This window comes from Ursus arctos, unplaced genomic scaffold, assembly GCF_023065955.2.
Source record: "Ursus arctos isolate Adak ecotype North America unplaced genomic scaffold, UrsArc2.0 scaffold_28, whole genome shotgun sequence".
In the NCBI taxonomy this organism is placed as follows: Eukaryota; Metazoa; Chordata; class Mammalia; order Carnivora; family Ursidae; genus Ursus; species Ursus arctos.
In genome coordinates this window covers 13355273-13377870 of record NW_026622963.1, presented here as the reverse complement: position 1 = coordinate 13377870, position 22598 = coordinate 13355273, and the positions used below count along the sequence as shown (strand labels likewise).

Below are 22598 nucleotides of genomic sequence, written 5' to 3'. Positions count from 1 at the left end.
CCCCCCTGTGGAAGGAGTAGGAATAGTGCACAGCCTGGCAGGCAGCAGGAGAGAAGCCAAGCAATTCCAAGTGTCTGGGTTGCTGGCGGTTACCATGGCAACCACACACTACAACACAGCCGACCTCTCATTAGATTTACACAGACCCCCAACTAAAACCTACAGTGCTATGGAATGAATGCTTATGTCCCCTACAAAATTCACATGTTGAAGCCCAGCCCCCCAGTGTCGTTGTGTCTGGAGATGGAGCCTCTAAGGAAGTAAATGAGTAGTGTGGGGCTCAGATCTGAGAGGATTGTGTCCTTTTAAGAACAGCCACCAGAGAATGCTCTCTGCACATACACACATGCACACTGAGGAAAGGCCCTGTGAGGAATGGCAAGAAAGGCAGCCATCTGTAAGCCAGAAAGAGAACTTTCTTTTTTTTTTTTTTCTTTTTATAATGATTTTTTATTATATTATGTTAGTTACCATACAGTACATCCCCGGTTTCCGATGTAAGGCTCGATGACTCATTAGTTGCATATAACACCCAGTGCACCATGCAATACGTGCCCTCCTTACTACCCATCACCGGTCTATCCCATTTCCCCACCCCCCTCCCCTCTGAAGCCCTCAGTTTGTTTCTCATAGTCCATAGTCTCTCATGCTTCATTCCCCCTTCTGATTACCCCCCTTTCTTTATCCCTTTCTTCTCCTACCGATCATCCTAGTTCTTATGTTCCATAGATGAGAGAAATCATATGATAGTTGTCAGAAAGAGAACTTTCAATCAAACTGGCCAGCACCTTGACTTCGGATGTCCAGCCTCCGGCACTGTGAGTAATAAATGTCTGTTAACCCCCAGGCTGTGGCATTTTATTACGGCAGTCCGAGCTGACTAACACACTCAATATCTACTATCCTATACAAAACATCTGGCTTTTAGTGGCAAACTGTGAGGCCTACAAAAAGGCAAAAGAAAACACAAAATGAAGAAACCAAGCAATCACTGTGCCCAGATGACACAGCCAAGGAAAAGTAGCAACGAACTTAAAAATAGGTCAGTAGAAACCACCCAGGCTGAAATGCAAAAGGAAGTGGGGATGGGGTACAAAACAGAGTATGCAAGAGCCTAGGGTAGCCAGGGCCTGACTGGAATGTGCCGCTTGGCTGTCATCACCCAGGGGGAACCTCACCACCAACCACCCGTCATAGTCTCACTAGTGCTCCCCTCCCCTTCTGTTCTGGCCTCATCTTTCATCAGATGTCCTGAAGGAACAAAATAGGCATGGGAGGAGCAGTGATCACCTATACGGCGACCTTCAGCAGCAGTGGTAATAGTTCTCTGGTGTCTCTTTGTGAATCTCAGTATAGACTGGATACAGTAGCTTTGCAGGGGTGACACAGCCAACAACTGCCAGAACTTTCCTTCATCTGGATACAGGCTGAATAAAATCTGTAACAATCAGAAACATTTAATGATAGATTGGTGGCAAGAGAACAATAGGATTTAAATAATTTTGACAAAAGTTGAAAATATGGGTATAATAATGGTGTTCACTGATACATCCAACATCCACCAGCTCACTCTAAATAGTTTTTCTTAGATATTAAGAGATAAAATTCTGATTCATTATACTATTCTCCACTACAGTGGGTCTTGATCCTTGATATTTGTTGATTTTAAGTACTAACCACCCAGCTACAAAATTACATCATCAGAGGAAGGTAAACATGGTTTTCCCATACTAGAGAAAAGGGGATACAACTCATGTGACGGTTAAAGTATGTGTTTGTGGAATTCACAGAGCACCTTATTCCTCATCAGAAAGCACACTGAAGTGGTTATAAGATGACAGGTCTCAAATCACCAAAACTTCAAATCTAGGCTCAAGACTAGATACAGAGCTCAGGTCAATCCTCAGGAGATCAGGAAAGACCTGGCCCACCCTGACCTACTCCTTGAAAATCCCAGTGCACCCACCTACCGGGCCCTGCTAAGCAGCCAGAGTTTCAGAACCACACAATTATGTGAACTGGTAGCTAAAAAAGTAAAAGCATGAAGTTTTCAGAGTTCAGTGTATTTGTTTCTTGTTTCATGCATAATTTCCTTTCTCTGGGCCACTGCATCCCTCCCTTGCAGGCTTTTAAAGGGTTGCGGGTGTTCAGTCCAACTCAGCCAGTACTGACTTCATGAACCAGCCTTGCTGCTCAAAATGCAATACTGCTCTCTATATGTCACACTGAGAAGAGGAGCCGCTTCTCATGCATAATCCTGCACGCACACACACAGAGCCCCAATACTCATGCCCACATATGCAGATAATGGAAATCAAGTATTCACAGCCACATGTGGTCATGTGCAGTTTCCAGTCATGCAGGATTCATCATGGCCATAACCACAGGCTGCCTGCATAGAAGAGGCACAACCACACATGTCCTGGAGTCCACGTGGCACAGGCATGAAAACACCACTCACACACCCCATCCTTGCTCACAATCTCACATGCCGTCACAGCAGCATGCACCAGCCACCCAACGGAATCTCCCAACAATGGTGCAAACTATCTTATGCCAATGCTGAAAATTGGTACACACCCAGAAATAAGACCCCAACCTCAAAATGATCACAGACCACAAATGACCCACATGTCCCACGCAGGCATGCAGACATACAAACACACAGCAGGCACAGAGGACCTCACATCCACATGTGCACACACAGACACACACAGCCAGGCATGTACACACACATTTGTACACACACAGATATGCACACCTGAGCACAAAGAATCTCACACGCATTCATTTGGCAAAATACTGAGCATCTGCAACGTGATTCCAGCTAGGCTACATCAGGATACACACTACACAAATGCTGGCAGCAAGACACTTTCTTGGGGCGACCCATGATGCTGGACATGTCCAAGACAAATAAAGAATTTTATTTCATGTAGTTGAAAACAGAATTGGTAAGCTTTCAGGTGGAAAGTTAGACCTGAGGATGAAGCTAACTGCCTTCTACAGAGCAAAGCCAAGTCTCCAGGGCTTCTGCAGTATCAGAGGAGCATTGCTAAGGATAGGCCTCCCTCACCAACCTCAGCCCACAAGCCCACATGCCCTCAGCATCTCCTCCAAAGAAAGGTGTGAACCTCATACCTTAGGTGCCTTGCCACCCAGCCCAAGGCACCCGGGGGCTCTGCTGACCCAACAGCAGAGCTCTGTGGTACTCACAGAGCATACCACCACAAAGACAAACAGGCTTGCAACTTTCAGCCACCGTATACAGCGCCTGCAAGAGAAAAATGTAGGCAGCAAGTCACACCAAAGCGGTCCTATTTGCATGTGCCCAGACTACTAAACCTCAGACACCTTTCTGAAGCTTTCGGTAATATCAATCTCAAAGCACATGTTAGGAATTCTTTCCATAATATGGTAAGAAGGAAGACACTGCTGACCTATAAATGTATGGCCTCATGAAAAGTAGCTTGGTGAAGGTTACAGAGGAGAACAAAGTTAACCTCAAGTGTTTGCACATGTTTCTCACTGGAGATGCTAAAATTCAAATTTGGAGGCTCTTCACTCACATTTTAAAGGCTGAATTTCCTGAAAACAGGCCTTTACTAGGCTCTCAGATTCATATTTATCCATTATATTCCCCTAAGTTTTCTCGAAAGTTGGAATATGGATATATAAAAACACTGACTGAGATATAATCAAACAATTCAAAAAAGAAATTGCAATGTTGTCACTGGTTGTACAAGCAGAGTCTTTTAAGAATTACTTCAGAAATAATTTAACAATCGGGCCATGCTCTTGGCCTACTCTGAGGTCTTCTGATGGTGTCCCGACCCAGTCACCATTATACCTTTCTTAACTGTGGGTCTCAGGGCCCAGGTAAATCTGAGTCTGGCTAACCTGTGTCAGTCTTTCCAGTCCCATCTCTGCTCATATCGCTTCCCCAGGTGCACTGGATCCCACCTTCTAATGACATTATCACTGCCCAGCCCTGGGGAGCTATCCCACTGGCTGCCCCTGAAGAGCAGGTTCTCTGGTGTCTGTACTCTGTCCCTGTCTGTGGAAGGGTGCTGGTCCATAGCCTGTGCTTGATATATTGTAGAATGCAGAAGGTCTATGTCAGGACATCTTTTTCAATACGTTTCTGATCTTTTCAAAATGGTGAAGTCTTCACTTTGCATTCTCTTAGATTTAATGAATTTGATGAATAATCATTTCACACTTCCAAATTATGATTCAACAGCCCCCATTTAAATGGGAATCAAAGCTGAAGGTATCAGAATCCCAGATTTCTAGGTACACTACAAAACTATAGTAATCAAAACAAGTATGGTACTGGCACAAAAACAGACACATAGATTAATGGAACAGAATAGAGACTCCAGAAATAAACCCATACTTATATGGCCAATTAATCTACAACAAAGGAGGCAAGAATACACAATAACGAATAAACCATCTCTTCAATAACCGGAGCTGGGAAAACTGGACAGCTACATACAGAAGAATGAACCTGGACTACTTTTCTAGCACAATACATAAAAATAAGGTCAAAATGGATTAAAGAACTAAATGTGAGACCTGAAACCTTGAAACTCCTAGAAGAGAATGTAGACAGTAATTTCTTTGGCATTGGCCATAGTAACATTTTTCTAGATATGTTTCCTTAAGGCAAGTGAAACAGAAGCAAAAATAAACTACTGGGACTGCATGAAACTAAAAATCTTCTGCACAGTGAAGGAAACAATCAACAAAACAAAAGGCAACATACTGAAAAGGAAAAGACATTTGCAGATGATACATCTGTTAAACAGTTCATATCCAAAATATAGGAAGAACTTACATAACTCGACACACACACAAATCCAATTAAAAAATGGACAGAGGACATACAGATGGCCAACAGACACATGAAAAGATGCTCAACATCACTCATCATCAGGGAAACACAAATCAAAACCACAATGAGATATCACCTCTCAGAGTGGCTAAAATCAAAAAGACAAGAAATAAGAAGTGTTGGTAAGGATGTGGAGAAAAGGGAACCCTCGTGCACCAATGGTAGAAATGTAAATTGGTGCAGCCATTGTGGAAAACAATATGCAGATGCCCCAAAAAAATTAAAAATAGAAATACCATATAATTCAATAATTCCACTACTGGGTATTTACCAAAAGAAAACAAAAGCATTAATTCAAAATGATACATGCACCCTTATGTTTATTGTAGCATTATTTACAGTAGCCAAGATATGGAAGCAGGCCAGGTGCCCATCAACAGATGAATGGATAAGGGGCGCCTGGGTGGCTCAGTCGTTAAGTGTCTGCCTTTGGCTCAGGTCAGGATCAAGCCCCACATTGGGCTCCCTGCTCCACTGGGAGCCTGCTTCTTCCTCTCCCACTCCCCCTGCTTGTGTTCCCTCTCTCGCTGGCTGTCGTTCTCTCTGTCAAATAAATAAATAAAATATTTAAAAACAAAAAACAGATGGATAGATGAAGAATATGCAGTGTGTGTGTGTGTGTGTGTTTATATTTACATATAATGGAATATTACTCAGCCACAAAAAAGGACAAGATCTTGCCATCTGTAACAGCACAGATGGACCTAAAAGGTATTATGCTGAGTGAAATAAGTCAAACACAGAAAGACAAATATCATATGATTTCATTCATATATGAAATCTAAAAAACAAAACAAATGAATAAACAAAAAGCAGACTAAGACCTATAAATACAGAGAATAAACTAATGGTTACCAGAGGGGAGGGAAGTAGAGGATGGGCAAAATGGGTGAAGGGGAGTGGAAGGTACAGTCTTCTAGTTATAGAATGTACAAAACATAGGAATCAAGGGTACAGCACAGGGAATATAGTCAGTGGTATCTTAAGAGCATTGCATGGTGACAAACAGTAGCTACTCTTGAAAATAGCATAACATACACATTTGTTGAAACACTGTGTTGTATATCTGAAATCAATGTAACATTGTGTGTCAACTATACCCAAATTAAAAAATAATAATAAATAAAAGGGAATCAAAATGATACTTCTTTTTTAAAGCATGAAGCATTAATTTAACTATTTCAAATACAAAATCTTTTTCTACATAACTGACATATATAGCAGAGCTGACAACCCAAAATATGTTTTACAAGTTTCCTCAATGATCATATATGGTACGTTTTAGACCTGTTAAAAAGAATGGCACTAAGTCTTTTAGTTCAGTGGCAAGCTCAGTGCAACTATTCCATGAATCTTAGAAGATTAAGCAACTACAGAATGTAAAGTCTCAAATGTACTTGATTTAATTTTTCTATGGTGTGGGACAGTTGAAGAACCTGGCATCCTCTTGAGCTGTGAACCAACCAGTTGAAGAAAGGTGTTAACAGTGTCAGGGCTTACCGTCCTGCTGGTCCTTGGGACCAGATCCCTAGTCACACACTTTCACACAATTCACTTAATTGCATAGCAGATTCTGTGGCCAAATATTTGTTACATTTATGTAGGAAGCTGAGACAAATAATTTAAAAAGTAACACATGGCTGGGAAGCATGTTGGGAAATATAATCTCCATAGTCAAACACAGGTGGAGGATATGGGGGTCACATCCCTGCCTACACCTCTCAGCTTACAAACTGCATGACCCCAGGCAAAATCCTTATCCTCCCTGAAGTCCCTTCCTTCATCTACCTCTCAAGATTTCTAGAAGGGTCAGTAGAACAATGAGAGTGGGCCTCTCTGCATACAAACAGGTGCACTTTGGGCATTCAGATAGGTTCATTTCTAATCAGGCCTTCAAACAGCTTCAGAAAAGACAGGTCCCCTAATGTAGACAAATAATAACACTATTATCTTATAACTACATAGTGTTTTCTCACCTATCCAGGAGCTTTCCCACAGACCATCTTAGTAGAAGCCCATGTAAGGCTGTGCAGTGAGGGAGACACAAGGTGACAAGGAGACAGTTGAATAGATGTGTCTGCTTCTGGTCCCTCAGCTACCTCAGAGCATATCTGGAATGAGGACCTGGTGGTCCTGGTCCCCAAGCCTTATTCTGTCCTTAGAAATGCCACTTTCAAACATGTTGCTCTCAACAAAACCGTTCCTTTAAGCAAATGTACCTATGGAAGCCCAGCAGACAAAGCAGGGAGAGCAAAATTGCTCCAGCTCTGGCTGGCCAGCTGTCATATTGGTCCAACATAATGCCCTCAGCTTTCCCACACACACGAACGCCTATTCCCTCCTCTGCATGTGCAAGCATAGCTTTCCACCACCACTACCACCACCACCCTTCCTCACACATTCACAGCCTCAGGGCCCCAGCTCACACCAGGCTGGACAACACAGTTTCCTGAAGGATGAGCCCTGGCTCTAGAGCCAACCTTTCTAATAACATGCTTCATCACCACCAACAAGGGATAATATCAGTATCAATATCAATAATAATATCATTTTAAAACACCACAGGCGGGACACCTGGGTGGCTCAGGTTATGCGTGTGCCTTTGGCTCAGGTCATGATTCCGGAGTTTCTGGGATCAAGTCCTGCATCAGGCTCCCTGCTTAGCAGAGAGTCTGCTTCTCCCTCTACCTGCCACTCCCCCTGCTCCTTCTGTCTGTCTGTCTGTCTCTCTCTCTGACAAATAAATAAGTAAAATCTATAAATAAATCAATAAATCAATAAATCAAGAAATCAATAAAACAATAAAACACAACACCACAGGGACTGCTGAAGTGAACGGATTCCATCTGCAAACTCGGGTCATGCTGTGAAGACACCGCAACACAAACAAGGAGTGTAAGACGTTAGTCATTTGTGTTTGTAGTTGAGCTGCCCTATAGCCTTACAGGCTCCATGCTGACTAGCAGTGCCACCTTACACTACCTTCCAGGGCCTGGAGAAAATGTGGATAATCTTCCAGGAAAAGTACAGCCTGGCCAAATGTGAAAAGTCTTATTCCTCACCTTCACTCTGTTGGTTGGCAAGGATGCAGTGAGGGTGAGAACCACCCCCAGCCCAGGGTCAGGGAAGTGGGATACCCTGTGCCAGCACTAGCACTCCAAGTCTTCCTACCTCAGCTTCAAAAGACGGAACCTGGTATGAGCACTGTCCAGATGCTCCCCCTTCTCTTGGGAGGTAGAGCCAGAGGACCCAGCCAAGTCTTTGCTCAGCAGGGATCCTCCCTCCCACTCAGCCGAGCTGTTTCCCCAAGATTCTTCAGCAGTCATGAACTCTGGATGGCAAATAGGCATGCACCATGACCTGGAAAGCAAGGCTTTGTGGTTATTTTCACATAAATAGTATCATCTCCAAAATAAGATTTCATTTCAGTGGTAAGTACGAAATGTGGAATCAATTCTGGTTTTTAAAAGGACCACAGACATTTTAGTGCTGTCAAACTGGTGGGAATGGGTGTTTCTTGACATCACAGAACATGTAGCTTATGGAAAATCATTTGGGGTCACACATATGATTTGTGGACCTTCAAGAAACATCAGCTTTTTCTGAGTTTGGAACTTTCCAATAAAGCTGTTTCTGGCTCCAACCAACTCCTGTTCATTTCAGTATTTGCTTTCTCTTTGATTGTGATGGAGTTCTCAATGCCTCGTCGTTACACTTGTCCTAAAGCAGAATGAGTGGTGCAGGCCTACAGTTATCTTTCCATAATAGAGCTATATAGGGAAGATGGTCTACCTGGCTTTTCCACCCAGCCTATATATGAGCATGAGCAGGAGTGGAGAACATCAGTGCTGGACTAGATGGGCCCCAAAATGGAACCTTTATCTAGACGGATGATTTAAAAGGAATCACAAACTTTTCTCAAAATTACATGTGCACATATCCATTTACTTTTAGTTGAATCTCTGGGGTTCTGAACAAACCCTCAGTTCAGATGCACTTGACTCTAGTGAGGCTGCACTAAAGCCCAGTATTTTCATGCATTGCTTGGAATATTCATGGGATCACCCTACTGACCTAACGGGCCATGATCTTAGAAATCAATTATGCCTCTCAAGCCCAACTAGCTCAACAGGACATCATGATCCTCCTGAACACCTACAATTGCTTTCAAACTGGTTTATAACAAGAAAAAAAAAGTCTTATTCATAAAGAGAGGCCCAAAGATGCAAATTAGGTTATGTGAAACCAATATGTAACAATATAAATGAGGCTGACAGTGCTGCAAACCAATCAATACCAAAAATAAAGAGTTTTGATATCATGACCCCCTCAACTGGTGAACAAATACAACTGTAACAAAAATTGAAACTAAGGAAACTTCTTTTAATGGTGGCAAGAAGAAAGCTAATGTCAGCATATCTAGAACAATGCTGTGCAATAGATCTTTCTGTGGTGATGGACATGCTCTCTGACCTATCCAGTATGGTAGTCACACTGCTCACTGGCACTTGAAGTGTGTAACTGAAGAACTGAATTTTTCAATTAATTTAATTTTAATTAATGTAACTTTGAATAAGGCTGTGGCGAGTAGCTACAAGGCTGGTCAGTGCAGACACACAGCATGCTCCACTCCTACTACTGTCAGCTGCACGTTCCTGCCTCTACACCTTGAAAAGGAGGAAAACATTTTGTAAGCAAACCTGACCCATGTTCTGCTCCTCTGTAGTGCTTTTTGACATGAGGCACAGCTTGGCATCCCAGGGCATGTTTCTATGCTCCATATGCCCAGGACAAATGCCTATACATTATGCTTTTCCAATGAAACATAAGTTCTAAAATAAACTTTATTTAGGATTAAGGGAATTGACGTTTGAAGTGTTTGTTTTCAAAGTTATTTATTAGGAGAAATGGAGAAAAATTAAGTTATCCTCCTAGTTGCAAGGGCTGCGCTGGACACTGGGATGTGAGATAAAGAAGAGACAGGCTGGCACACAAAACCAGAACATAAGGCATGTTCTAAAGTACGGGCATGAATGTGGAATTTGAGAGCACAGAAGAAGCATTGACTCTTGAGGGAGTTGGGGGGAGACAAATGTTTCACAAAGGAGGTGACATCTGACCCCCTTTGAAGTTGAGTGAGAACTACCCTGGAGAGCCAGAAGGGGAGGAAGTTCATCTAGTCAAAGGGCTCAGTGGGAACTTTTGCAGGAAGACACATCTTGTCATCAGGAATCTCCTGGAGAGAGCAAGATTGTTCCTGGACCAGGAGGTGATTAAGTCCACATTCCTACACCCTATCTAAATGGGGTGAGTCTTTGGCAAGGGAGGCTAGGAATCCACATGGCATACAAGTACCCCAAAGAATTCTGATACACTCTATAAAGTATGAAGTCCCACCCCCAAGGTTGCAGACAGGGCTGGAAAGAGGATGGGCAGCTCCTCAGAGGATGGGAGGGCGGTAAGTGCAGGTAACACAGCAGCCTGCCTGCTGATGCAGGTGTATGGGGTCAGAGGGCAGGAAAGGAAGGGTCCATGACAATGCCACCAAATGTGTAATGTGCAGGGAGTCAGGGGATACTGAGCAGGTGGTTCAGGCTTCCAGAAGTTTGTCTGCAGAAAGAAGAGATGAACTTGGATACCTGGGCCAGGGCCATTAATCCTAAGGGACAGAGTTATCCTCCAGATCAGCTCTGCTCAGAGATTCCAAAACCATCCTGTTTGTTCCCAGTAGGACCTTCAAACTTTCAGGAAGTAGAGGTTCTTCTTAAATCATACGTTTTCAACCTCAATATTAATGACATTTGAGCCAGATAATTCTTTGTTGTGGAGAAGTGTCTTGTGCATTGCACTGCCCCAGCTGTGACAACAAAAAATATCTCTGGACAGTCGGTCCCTTCCTCACCCCCAGTTCAGAAGCCCTGGCCTGGTAAGACGGCCCATCAGAGCTGTGTACATTCAAGAATGTGCACATGTGTTATTTAATCATTGCAGGGATACGCTCAAGGTTATTTGAAAATTCATAAACCACAGACTACAACTACTAGAATCATGAATATACACTACGTTGAATTGACAAAGATCTGGCAGAGACCAAACAACATGTCAGGCAAAAATTCATATCTCGGGAAGAAATTCTCCAACATAAGTGCCAAGAGCAATGTTCAGAGATTTCTTAATTTTACAAGAAGTAGGTGGGGGGAAACTCACCCTTTCTCCTGTGAGGAATTTCTCAGCAAAGGGGTGTTTTCTGTAAAGCAGGGGTCTTTTGACCTGGAGTTGAATAACTGAGGTAAAGAAGGCTGAGACCTGCAAGATACAGTGAAGGAAAAAGGATCACCAACACAAAAAAGGTGGAGGTGTTCGCTGGTAATTGGGGCTATATTCAAGAACATGCTTGAGAATCAGTGATAAATTTTACGTAAGTTATATCTGAATTGTAAAAAGCTAGAGTTTTAGGAGAGACAATTAGAAACAACTCTCCTCCCCAGCACAAACCAGGTTGGCAATGCAAAACAGATATTCACATAGGAGACCAAGTGCTGTAGGATTGATACTTTTAGACTTTGCCATTCCATGCAGAACTTTTCATAGAGAAAACCATTCACAGTTTGATGGGCCTTTCTATACTCAGAAAATTCTACTTCCCAATTCTCCTTCCTAAGATCAAAGTATTTAAATATCACACATTTAAAATATCCTAGTGGCTTCCCATTGAAGATCAGTAAGTAGAAGTCAGGGCCCATGGGGTCAAAATGAAATGACAGGAAGAGGCAAGATGGTGGAGGAGTAGGGGACCGCATTTCAACCGGTCTCCTGAATTTAGTTTGATATCTACCAAACCAGTCTGAACACCTACAAAATCATCCTGAGATGTAAGAATATATATCTGGGTCTCTATAAGCAGAAAAACACCACCTGTCTCGAGGTAGGAAGGATGGAGTCATGAATCTTTGGGGAGATATCAGAAGATAAACAGAAGGGGTTGAGAGCATCCATATGCTGGCTCCTGGAAAGTGATATAACACCAGAGCACAAAAGAATCCTTTGCCAGGGACCATGCAAAAACTCGAAGAGCAGCTGGGAAAGGGCTTTAGAGCAGTGCTCAGACAGATCCAGGAGCTGCGTGCACTCTCAGGAGGCCCTCTGAGCCCATGGCCACTCCAGGATTTAGAAGCACAAAGGGGAGGGACATGCCTTGGTCCCTGGGTCGACCTCTGAGAGAGTCGCCATGGGCGCACACCAGGGGAGGCGGTGTGCAACGACACATACAGAAATGGAGACTGTGTGTTCTGGAGGGTTTAGTGAAGAGAAGAGACTGTGATTTCTCTGCTCTGGGATGCAGGTTTGGGTGTGGCCATTTTTGCTCTGACCCTTGGAAGAGGCCTGTAAAGCCACCAGAGGACAAAACTCAAAAAACCAGGTTCCATTGAGCCCAGCCCCGAGGGGGTGGGGCAGGGCAACTCTACCCAAGCAGGGTTGCCTGAGAAACTGTGCAGCAGGCCCCTCCCCCAGAAGACAGGCTGAAACAACAAGAGGACAACAACCCTATGGTCCCCATAAAACTATATAATCCCAACACTAGGGGAAAATAGTATATTGAGCTCTATCATTGCCTCACAGCTTATTTTTCAGATAAAACTTTCTTTTTGTTCTTTCTCTTATGCTTCTTCTCTTTCTTCTTCTTACTTTTTTCTCCTTTCAACTAGATAGTTAATATATCAACCAATATTTCATAGTAGCTTTTTAAGTTGTACTTCTTCACACCTATATTTTTTTAGAGATACATGCTTCAATATAGTCTTTCTTTCCCTACTCAATATTACCTTTATATATACATAAGTTTAACTTTCTCTGTAATTTTGGGAAGTAGTGTCCTCTAACAAACAGAACAAAATATGCCCAGGAACAATTGAAACACCCTACTTTGTCCACACGGAGAGATTATAGTCCCCCCTCCCACTCCCCCCACCTTTTTTTAATTTTTAATTTTTAATTTTTTTTATTTTATAAATTTTAGTCTTGTGCTTCATTTTGGCTTTGTCTTTTCGGCGGTGGCTTCTAACCACTCTGATTTTCCTAGGGTGCATCTTGTTAAGGTCGTGGTTGATACTTTGGATTCTGTACATTCCCTAACCATCCCTCAACAGAATGACTAGGAGGAGGAACTCCCAATAAAGAAAGGAACCAGAGACAATGGCCTCTGCTACAGAAGTAATGGATATGGATATAAGCAAGATGTCAGAGATAGACTTTGGGTTAACAATTATGAAGTCAATAGCTAGGCTTAAGAAAACCATTAGCAACAATATAGAATCTCTAAGGGCAGAAATGAGATCTAACCAGGCTGAACCTAAAAATGCTATGAATGAGATGCCGTCTAACAGGATACTCTAACAGCCAGAGTAAATTAGGCAGCAGAATGAAGTAGTGATTCAGAAAGGCTGATAGAAAGGAAGGAACTGAAGAGGATGGGGATAAACAACCAGAAGCCCATGAGATCAGACTCAGAGAGATCAGTGACATCATGAAACTTTTCCAATGTCAGAATTATTGGGATCCCTGAGGGGGTGGGGCTGGGGGGGCTAGAAGGTATATTTCAGCAAATTATAGCTGACAACTTCCCTAATGAGAGGAAGAAAACAAGCATTCATGTCCAAGAGGCAGAGAGGAACCCTCCCGAGATCAATTAAAATAGACCAACACTCCAGCATATAAATAGTAAAACTTGCAATTCTTAGAGCCAGGGAAGCTATCCTGAGAGCAGCTAGGGGGAAGAGATTTCTTACATACAGAGGGAAGAATATCAGAATAACATCAGACCTGTCCACAGAGACCTGGCAAGCCAGAAAAGGCTGACAAGACATATTCAAGGTACTAAATGAGAAGAACATGCAGCCAAGAATACTTTAGCCAGGAAGCCTGTCATTCAGAATGGATGGAGAGACAAAGAGCTTCCAGGACAGGCAGAACCTGAAAGAATATGTGACCACCAAGCCAGCCCTGCAAGAAATGTTAAGGCGGATTTCGTAAGGGAAGAGAGACCCCAAGAGTCACATAGACCAGAAAGAAACAGAGAAAATCTATAGAAACAGGGACATTACAGGCAATATAATGGAACTACATTCATATCTTTCAATAGTTACTCTGAATGTAAATGGGCTGAATGCTCCCATGAAAAAACACAAGGTTTCAGATTGGATAAAAAAGCAGGACCCATCCATATGCTGTTGACAAGACACCCATTTTGGACCTAAAGACTCATCCAGATTGAAAGTGAGGGGATGGAGAACCATGTACCATGCTAATGTACCTCAAAAGAAAGCTGGGATCGCAATCCTCATATCAGACAAATTAGATTTTAAACCAAAGATGGTAGAAAGAAATGTAGGGGGATACTATATCATACTTAAAGGGTCTCTCCAACAAGAAAATCTAACAGTTGTAAATATCTATGCCCCCAACATAGGAATAGCCAACTACATAAGACAACTGTGAACCAAAATAAAGAATCATATTGATAATAATCCATTAATAGTAGGAGACCTCAACACTCCACTCTCAGCAATGGACAGATCATCTAAGCAGAAGATCAACAAGGAAACAAGAGCTTTGAATGACACATTGGACCAGATGGCCTTCGTAGATATATACAGAACATGCGATCCTAAAACAGCAGAATACTCATTCTTCTCAAGTGCACATGGAAATTTCTCCAGATTAGACCACATACTGGGTCACAAATTGGTCTCAACTGATACCAAAAGATTGAGATTATTCCTTGCATGTTATCAAACTACAATGCCTTGAAACTGGAACTCAAACACAAGAAGAAATTTGGAAGGAATTCAAACACTTGGAAGAAAGAACATCCTGCTAAAGAATGATTGCGTCAACCAGGAAATTAAAGAAGAACTTAAACAATTCATGGAAAATAATGAGAATCAAAACACTTCAGTCCAAAACCTATGGGATACTGCAAAGGTGCTCCTAAGAGGGAAATACATAGCCATCCAAGCCTCTCTCAGAAAATTAGAAAAATCCCAAATGCACAAGGTAACCTTACACCTAAAGGAGCTGGAGAAAGAACAGCAAATAGAACCAAAACCAAGCAGGAGAAGAGAAATAATAATTAGAGCAGAGAGCAATGAAATAGAAACCAGAAAAACAGTAGAACAGATCAACGAAACTAGAAGCTGGTTCTTTGAAAGAATTAATAAGATCGATAAACCACTAGCCAGACTTATACAGAAGAAGAGAGAAAGGAACCAAATTAATAAAATCATGAATGAAAGGGGAGAGATCACAACTAACACCAAGGGAATAGAAACAATTATTAGAAACTATTATCAACAACTATATGCCAATAAATTAAGCAACCTGGAAGAAATGGATGCCTTCCTGGAAACCGATACTCTATCTATACTCTAGAAACTACAGAACACCGATGAAAGACATTGAAGAAGACACAAAAAGATGGAAAAGCATTCCATGCTCATGGATCAGAAGAATAAACATTGTTAAAATGTCTATGCTACTCAGAGCAACCTACACTTTTAACTCCATCCTGATCAAAATGTTAATACCATTTTTCAAAGTGCTGGAGGAAACAATCCTAAAATTTGTATGGAACCAGAAAAAACCCCGAATCACCAAGGAAATGTTGAAAAAGAAAAAAAACCTGGGGGCATCACGTTGCCTGATTTCAAGCTATACTACAAACGTGTGATCACCAAGAAAGCATGGAACTGGCACAAAAACAGACACATAGATCAGTGGAACAGATAGGGACTCCAGAAATGGAGCTTCAACTGTATGGCCACCTAATCTTCGACAAAGCAGGAAAAAATATCCAATGGAAAAAGGAAGTCTCTTCATAAATGGTGCTAGGAAAATTGGAGTGCTACACATAGAATAATGAAACTGGGCCATGTGCTTACACCATACACAAAAACTCAGAATGGATGACAGACCTCAATGTGAGACAGGAATCCATCAAAATCCTAGAGAACATAGGCAGTAACCTCTTTGACCCCAGCCACAGCAACTTCTTTCAAGACACATCTCCAAAGGAAAGAGAAACAAAAGACCTGGAATGAGAGAAAGGGTTGAGGGGGGGGATTTTTAAAGCTCTTTCAGAGAAAAACATGCAGCCAAGTATCCTTTATCCAGCAAGGCTGTCATTCAGCATTGATAGAGAGATAAGGACCTTCCAGAATCGCCAGTCACTGACCAATTTTGTAACCACGAAACCAGCCCTACAGGAGATATTAAGGGGGGTTCTATAAAAGTAAAAAGGCCCCAAGAGTGATACAGAACAGAAAGTTACAATCTATAGAAACAAAGACTTTACAGGCAACATGACATCATTGAAATCATATCTCTCAATAATCACTCTCAATATGAATGGCCTAAATGCTCCCATAAATGCCACAGGGTTGCAGACTGGATAAAAAGACATGACCCATCCATTTGCTATCTATAAGAGACTCATTTTGAATCTAAAGATACATCCAGACTGAAAGTAAAGGGATGGAAAACCATTTTTCATGCCAATGGACATCAAAAGAAAGCTGGGGTAGCAATTCTCATATCAGACAGATTGGATTTTAAACTAAAGACTGTAGTTAGAGATACAGGAGGATGCTATATTATTCTCAAAGGATGTATCCAACAAGTGGATATGACAATTATCAATATATATGCCCCAAACAGGGGAGCAGCAGTTACACAAGCCAACTCTTAACCAGAATAAAAAGACATATCGATAATAATACATTAATAGTAGGGGACCTCAAAACTACGCTCTCAGCAATAGACAGATCACCTAAGCAAAAAATCAACAAAGAAACAAGAGCTTTGAAGGACATACTGGACCAGATGGACCTCATAGATATATATAGAACACTACACCCCAGAACAACAATACTCATTCTATTCGAATGCACATGGAACATTCTCCAGAATAGATCATGTTCTGGGTCACAAAACAGGTCTCAACTGATACCAAAAGACTGAAATTATTCCCTGCATATTCTCAGACCACAACGCTCTGAAATTGGAACTCAACCACAAGGAAAAACTTGGAAGAAACTCAAACACTTGGAAACAAAGAACTATCCTTCTCAAGAATGATTCGATAAACCAGGAAATCAAAAATCAATTTAAACAATTTATGGAGACCAACGAGAATGAAAACACATCGGTCCAAAACCTATGGGACACTGCAAAGGCAGTCCTAAGGGGAAAATACATAGCCATCCAAACCTCACTCAAAAGAATAGAAAAATCTAAAATGCAGTTTTTATATTCTCACCTCAAGAAGCTGGAACAGCAACAGAAGAACAGGCCTAAGCCACACATGAGAAAGCAGTTGATCATAATTAGAGCAGAGATCAATGAATTAGAAACCAGGAGCACAGTAGAGCAGATCAATAGAACTAGAAGCTGGTTCTTTGAAAGAATAAATAAAATAGATAAGCCACTGGCAAGACTTATACAAAAGAATACAGAAAGGAGCCAAATTAATAAAATTATGAATGAAAAAGGAGCGGTCACAACCAACACCAATGAAATAGGAAGGATCATTAGAAAATTTTATCAACAGCTTTATACCAATAAATTAAGCAATCTGGAATAGATGGATGCCTTCCTGGAAACCTAAAAATTACCAAGACTGAAACAGGAAGAAATTCATTTTTTAAACAGACCGATTAATTATGAAGAGATTTAAGCAGTGATTAAAATCCTTCCGAAAAACAAAACTCCAGGGCCTGAGGGATTCCCCGGGGAATTCTACCAAACCTTCAAAGAAGTTATAATACCTATTCTCCTGAAGCTGTTTCAAAAAATAGAAATAGAAGGAAAACTACCAAACTCATCCTATGAGGTCAGTATTACCTTAATCCCCAAACCAGGCAAAGACCCTAGCAAAAAGGATAATTACAGACCTATATCCCTGATGAATATGGATGCCAAAATTCTCAACAAGATCCTAGCTAATAGGATCCAACAGTACATTAAAAGGATTATCCATCATGACCAAGTGGGATTCATCCCTGGGATGTAAGGTGGTTCAACATATGCAAATCGATCAGTGTGATAGATTATATCAACAAGAAAAGAGTCAAGAATCATATGATCCTCTCAATAGACACAGAAAAAACATTTGACAAAATACAGCATCCTTTCCTGATTAAAACCCTTCAGAGTGTAGGGATAGAGGGTACATGCCTCAATCTCATAAAAACCATCTACAAAAAGCCTACAGCAAATATCATTCTCAATGGGGAAAAGCTGGAAGCCTTACCCTTAAGATCAGAAACACGACAAGGATGCCCTCTCTTGCCAGTATTGTTCAACATAGTACTAGAAGTCCTTGCAACAGCTATCAGACAACAAAAAGGGATAAAAGCTATCCAAATTGGCAAAGAAGTCAAACTGTCTCTCTTTGCAGATGACATGACACTCTATATGGAAAACCCAAAAGAATCCACCCCCAAACTACTAGAACTTATAGAGCAATTCAGTAATGTAGCAGGATACAAAATCAATGCTCAGAAATCAGTTGAATTTCTATACACGAACAATGAGACTGAAGAAAGAGAAATTTGGGAATCCATTCCATTTACAATAGCACCAAAAACAATACGCTATCTAGGAATTAACTTAACCAGAGACGTAAAGGACCTATATTCTAGAAACTACAAATCACTCTTGAAAGACATTGAAGAAGACACAAAAAGATGGAAAAATATTCCATGTTCATGGATCAGAAGAATTAACATAGTTAAAATGTCCATGCTACCCAGAGCAATCTACACTTTCAATGCCATCCCGATCAAAATACCAATGACATTTTTCAAAGAACTGGAACAAACAGCCCTTAAATTGTGTGGAAACAGAAAAGGCCCCGAATCGCCAAGGAACTGTTGAAAAGGAAAAACAAAGCTGGAGGCATCACAATGCCGGATTTCAAGTTGTACTACAAAGCTGTGATCACAAAGACAGCATGGTACTGGCACAAAAACAGACACATAGACCAACGGAACAGAATAGAGATCCCAGAAATGGACCCTTGGCTCTTTGGGCAACTAATCTGTGATAAAGCAGGAGAAAACATCCAGTGGAAAAGACAGTCTCTTCAATAAATGGTGCTGGGAAAATTGGACAGCTACATGCAAACGAATGAAACTTGACCACTCTCTCATACCATACACAAAGATAAACTCCAAATGGAAGAAAAACCTCGATGTGAGACAGGAATCCATCTAATTCCTAGAGGAGAGCATAGGCAGCAACCTCTACGACATCGGCCACAGCAACCTTTTTTGTGACACATCTCCAAAGGCAAGAGAAACAAAAGATAAAATGAACTTGTGGGACTTCATCAGGATAAAAACCTTCTGCACAGCCAAGGAACCAGTCAAAAAAACTAAGTGGCAGCCCATGGAATGGGAGAAGATATTTGCAAATGACACTACAGATAAAAGACTGGTATCCAAGATCTACAATGAACTTCTCAAACTCAATACAAAAGAAACAAATAAATCATAAAGTGGGCAGAAGATATGAACAGACACTTTTCCAATGAAGACATACAAATGGTTAACAGACACATGAAAAAATGTTCAAAATCATTAGCCATCAGGGAAATTCAAATCAAAACCACATTGAGATACCACCTTACGCCAGTTAGAATGGCAAAAATTGACAAGGCAAGAAAGAACAATTGTTGGAGAGGATGTGGAGAAAGGGATCCCTCCTACATTGTTGGTGGGAATGCAAGTTGGTACGGCCACTCTGGAAAACAGTGTGGAGGTCCCTTAAAAAGTTAAAAATAGAGCTACCCTAGGATCCAGCAATTGCACTACTGGGTGTTTACCCCAAAGATACAGACGTAGTGAAGAGAAGGGCCATATGCACCCCAATGTTCATAGCAGCATTGTCCACAATAGCTAAATCGTGGAAGGAACCGAGATGCCCTTCAACAGATGACTGGATTAAGAAGATGTGTCCCATATATACAATGGAATATTAGCCATCAGAAAAAACAATTTTTCATCATTTGCTGCAACAGGACGGGACTGGAGGAGATAATGCTAAATGAAATAAGTCAAGCAGAGAAAGACAATTACCATATGGATTCACTCATTTATGGAACATAAGAAGTAGGAAGATCGGTAGGGGAAGAAAGGGATAAAGAAAGGGGGGTAATCAGAAGGGGGAATGAAGCATGAGAGACTATGGACTCTGGGAAACAAACTGAGGGCCTCAGAGGGGAGGGGGGAGGGGGAATGGGATAGGCTGGTGATGGGTAGTAAGGAGGGCACCTATTGCATGTTGCACTGGGTGTTATACGCGACTAATGAATCATGGAACTTTACATAAAAAACCAGGGATGTACTGTATGGTGACTAACATAATATAATAAAAAATATTATTAAAAAAATAAAATAAATTTAAAAAAAGAAACAAAAGCAAAAATAAACTTTTGGGACTTCATCCAGATAAAAAGCTTCTGCACAGCAAAGGAAACAGTCAACAAATCTAAGAGGCAACCCATGGAATGGGAGAAGATATTTGCAAATGACATTACAGATAAAGGGCTGGTATCCATAATCCATAAAGAACGTCTAAAACTCAACACTCAAAAAACAAATAATCCAGTCAAGAAATGGGCAGAAAACATGAACAGACACTTCTCTGAAGAAAACATACAAATGGCTAACAGACACATGAAAATTATTCAACATCATTAGTCATCAGGGAAATTCAAATCAAAACCACATTGAGATACCACCTTACACCAGTCAGAATGGAAAAAATTAACAAAACAGGAAACAACAATTTTCGGTGAGGATGTGGAGAAAGGAGAACCCTCTTACACTGTTGGTGGGAATGCAAGCTGGTACAACAGTACAAAGGTTCCTCAAAAAGTAAAAAATTGAGCTACCCTATGATCCAGGAATTGCACTACTGGGTATTTACCCCAAAGATAAACATGTAGTGTAAAGAAGGGACACATGCACCCCAATGTTTACAGCAGCAATGTCCACAATAGCCAAACTGTGGAAGGCACTGAGATGCCGTTCAACAGATGTATGAATAAAGAATATGTGAGATATGTATACGTATACATACACACACACACACACACAATGGACTATTACTCTGCCGTCATAAAGGATGAATACCCACCATTTGCATCGACATGGATGGAACTGGAGGGGATTATCCTAAGTAAAATAAAAATAAGTCAAGCAGAGAAAGATAAGTTATCATATAGTTTCACTCATATGTGGAACATAAGCAATAGCACAGAGGACCATAGGGGAAGGGAGGGAAAACTGAAGCAGGGAAAATCAGAAAGGGAGACAAATCATGAGAGGCTATGGATTCTGGGAAACAAACTGAGGGTTTCAGAGGGGAAAGGGTTGAAGGATGGGGTAGCCAGGTGATGGATATTAAGGAGGGCCCATGTCGGGATGAGCACTGGGTGTTATATGCAACTATTGAATCATTGAACACATCAAAAACTAATGATGTACTATATGGTGGCTAACTAAACAAAATTTTAAAAATTTTAATGAAATGATTAAATGGCAAGGAGGGGTCTCTGAGGGGGATAGAAGCCACAAGTGAAGCAAAGCAAAGGTTCACACTGTGTGGGACCCCCCCTCCACTGTGCTGGCCTGCATTAGAAGAAGGGCCACCATAAACTTATCCAAATCAGGAGATTTTAAGATGGAAATAATTGCACATGCACAAGAGCCCACAAGCATATATGGTCTCCTCATTCAAGGATACATAATGTTTAAAAGCAACCAGCTTTTCATGAAAAGCTGCAGAAAACATTTTCATTCCTAACTGTTGGGAATATGTCATTTTATATAGAAATACATTGTCTTTACTAAAGGAGCCCAGACCACACAGAGCTGCTGTGGGTGCCATGAAACACTCACTTGGGGCAGTAATAACACTCAGATCATAAATGCAGAGAATGGAAAGAAAAATATTCCCACCTCCTTTCTTCTTCTCATTCCAGCATGCACCTGTGATCTTAGACAATAAGACTCTGGTCTCATGGATGAATGAAACCAGGGCCCTGAGCTGTGTCCAACAATATCCATCACTCCACACTGAAGCCAGGAAGGGAGTCTGTCTTGGGCCAGCAATGTGTCCTCTGAGCACCACCTCTGGGCATCCCCAGTTTATTGGGGAACACAAATGAGAGAGGACTCTGTCCTCAGGAGCTTTACTAGCCAGGAAGAAGAGCACGGCAGAAAACAAGGTGTAGAACAGATGCCCTAACTAGCATGCATCACAGCAGAGATGGAAGATGAATTCCACTTGAGGGATTTAATAATTCGTGCACTTTAGCTGTTAGCTATTCAAACTGGCTTAAACAATTAGTTGGGCTTTTAAATTTTTGATGTCTCATAACTGTAAATGAAGAAAGGCCTCGGGCACATTTAGATAAATGTCTCAATAAGTCAACAAATATCCAATGTTTTCTGTTACTCCTTGGTGTGATCTGTTACATAGCATTTCTGGGAAAGGTGACTGTTATTTCCATCTTGTTTTATCTGGTACCTTAACTGGTACCCAGTTCAATGTAGGTATTTAAATACTTAATGAATTAGTTAAATACCAGTAACCATAGCTTATTTACATGAGGTGTCTTTTTGACTCAATGAAA

The 22598-nt window shown here is 41.3% G+C and overlaps 1 protein-coding gene across 4 annotated transcripts in view; it reads right to left on the bottom strand.

Moving 5' to 3' along the window:
- OCA2 (OCA2 melanosomal transmembrane protein) overlaps positions 1 to 22598 on the bottom strand; it is a 442347-nt gene that overhangs the window by 331409 nt on the left and 88340 nt on the right. For all 4 annotated transcript variants that reach the window (XM_048221311.2, XM_026510290.4, XM_057303788.1 and 1 more), the window contains 4 exons: positions 11108 to 11206; positions 8072 to 8260; positions 3217 to 3274; positions 1366 to 1438 (listed from right to left, as the gene is read on the bottom strand). In XM_048221311.2, coding sequence (XP_048077268.1) covers positions 1366 to 1438; positions 3217 to 3274; positions 8072 to 8260; positions 11108 to 11206 — 419 coding nt within the window. The remainder of the gene's footprint in view (positions 1 to 1365; positions 1439 to 3216; positions 3275 to 8071; positions 8261 to 11107; positions 11207 to 22598) is intronic.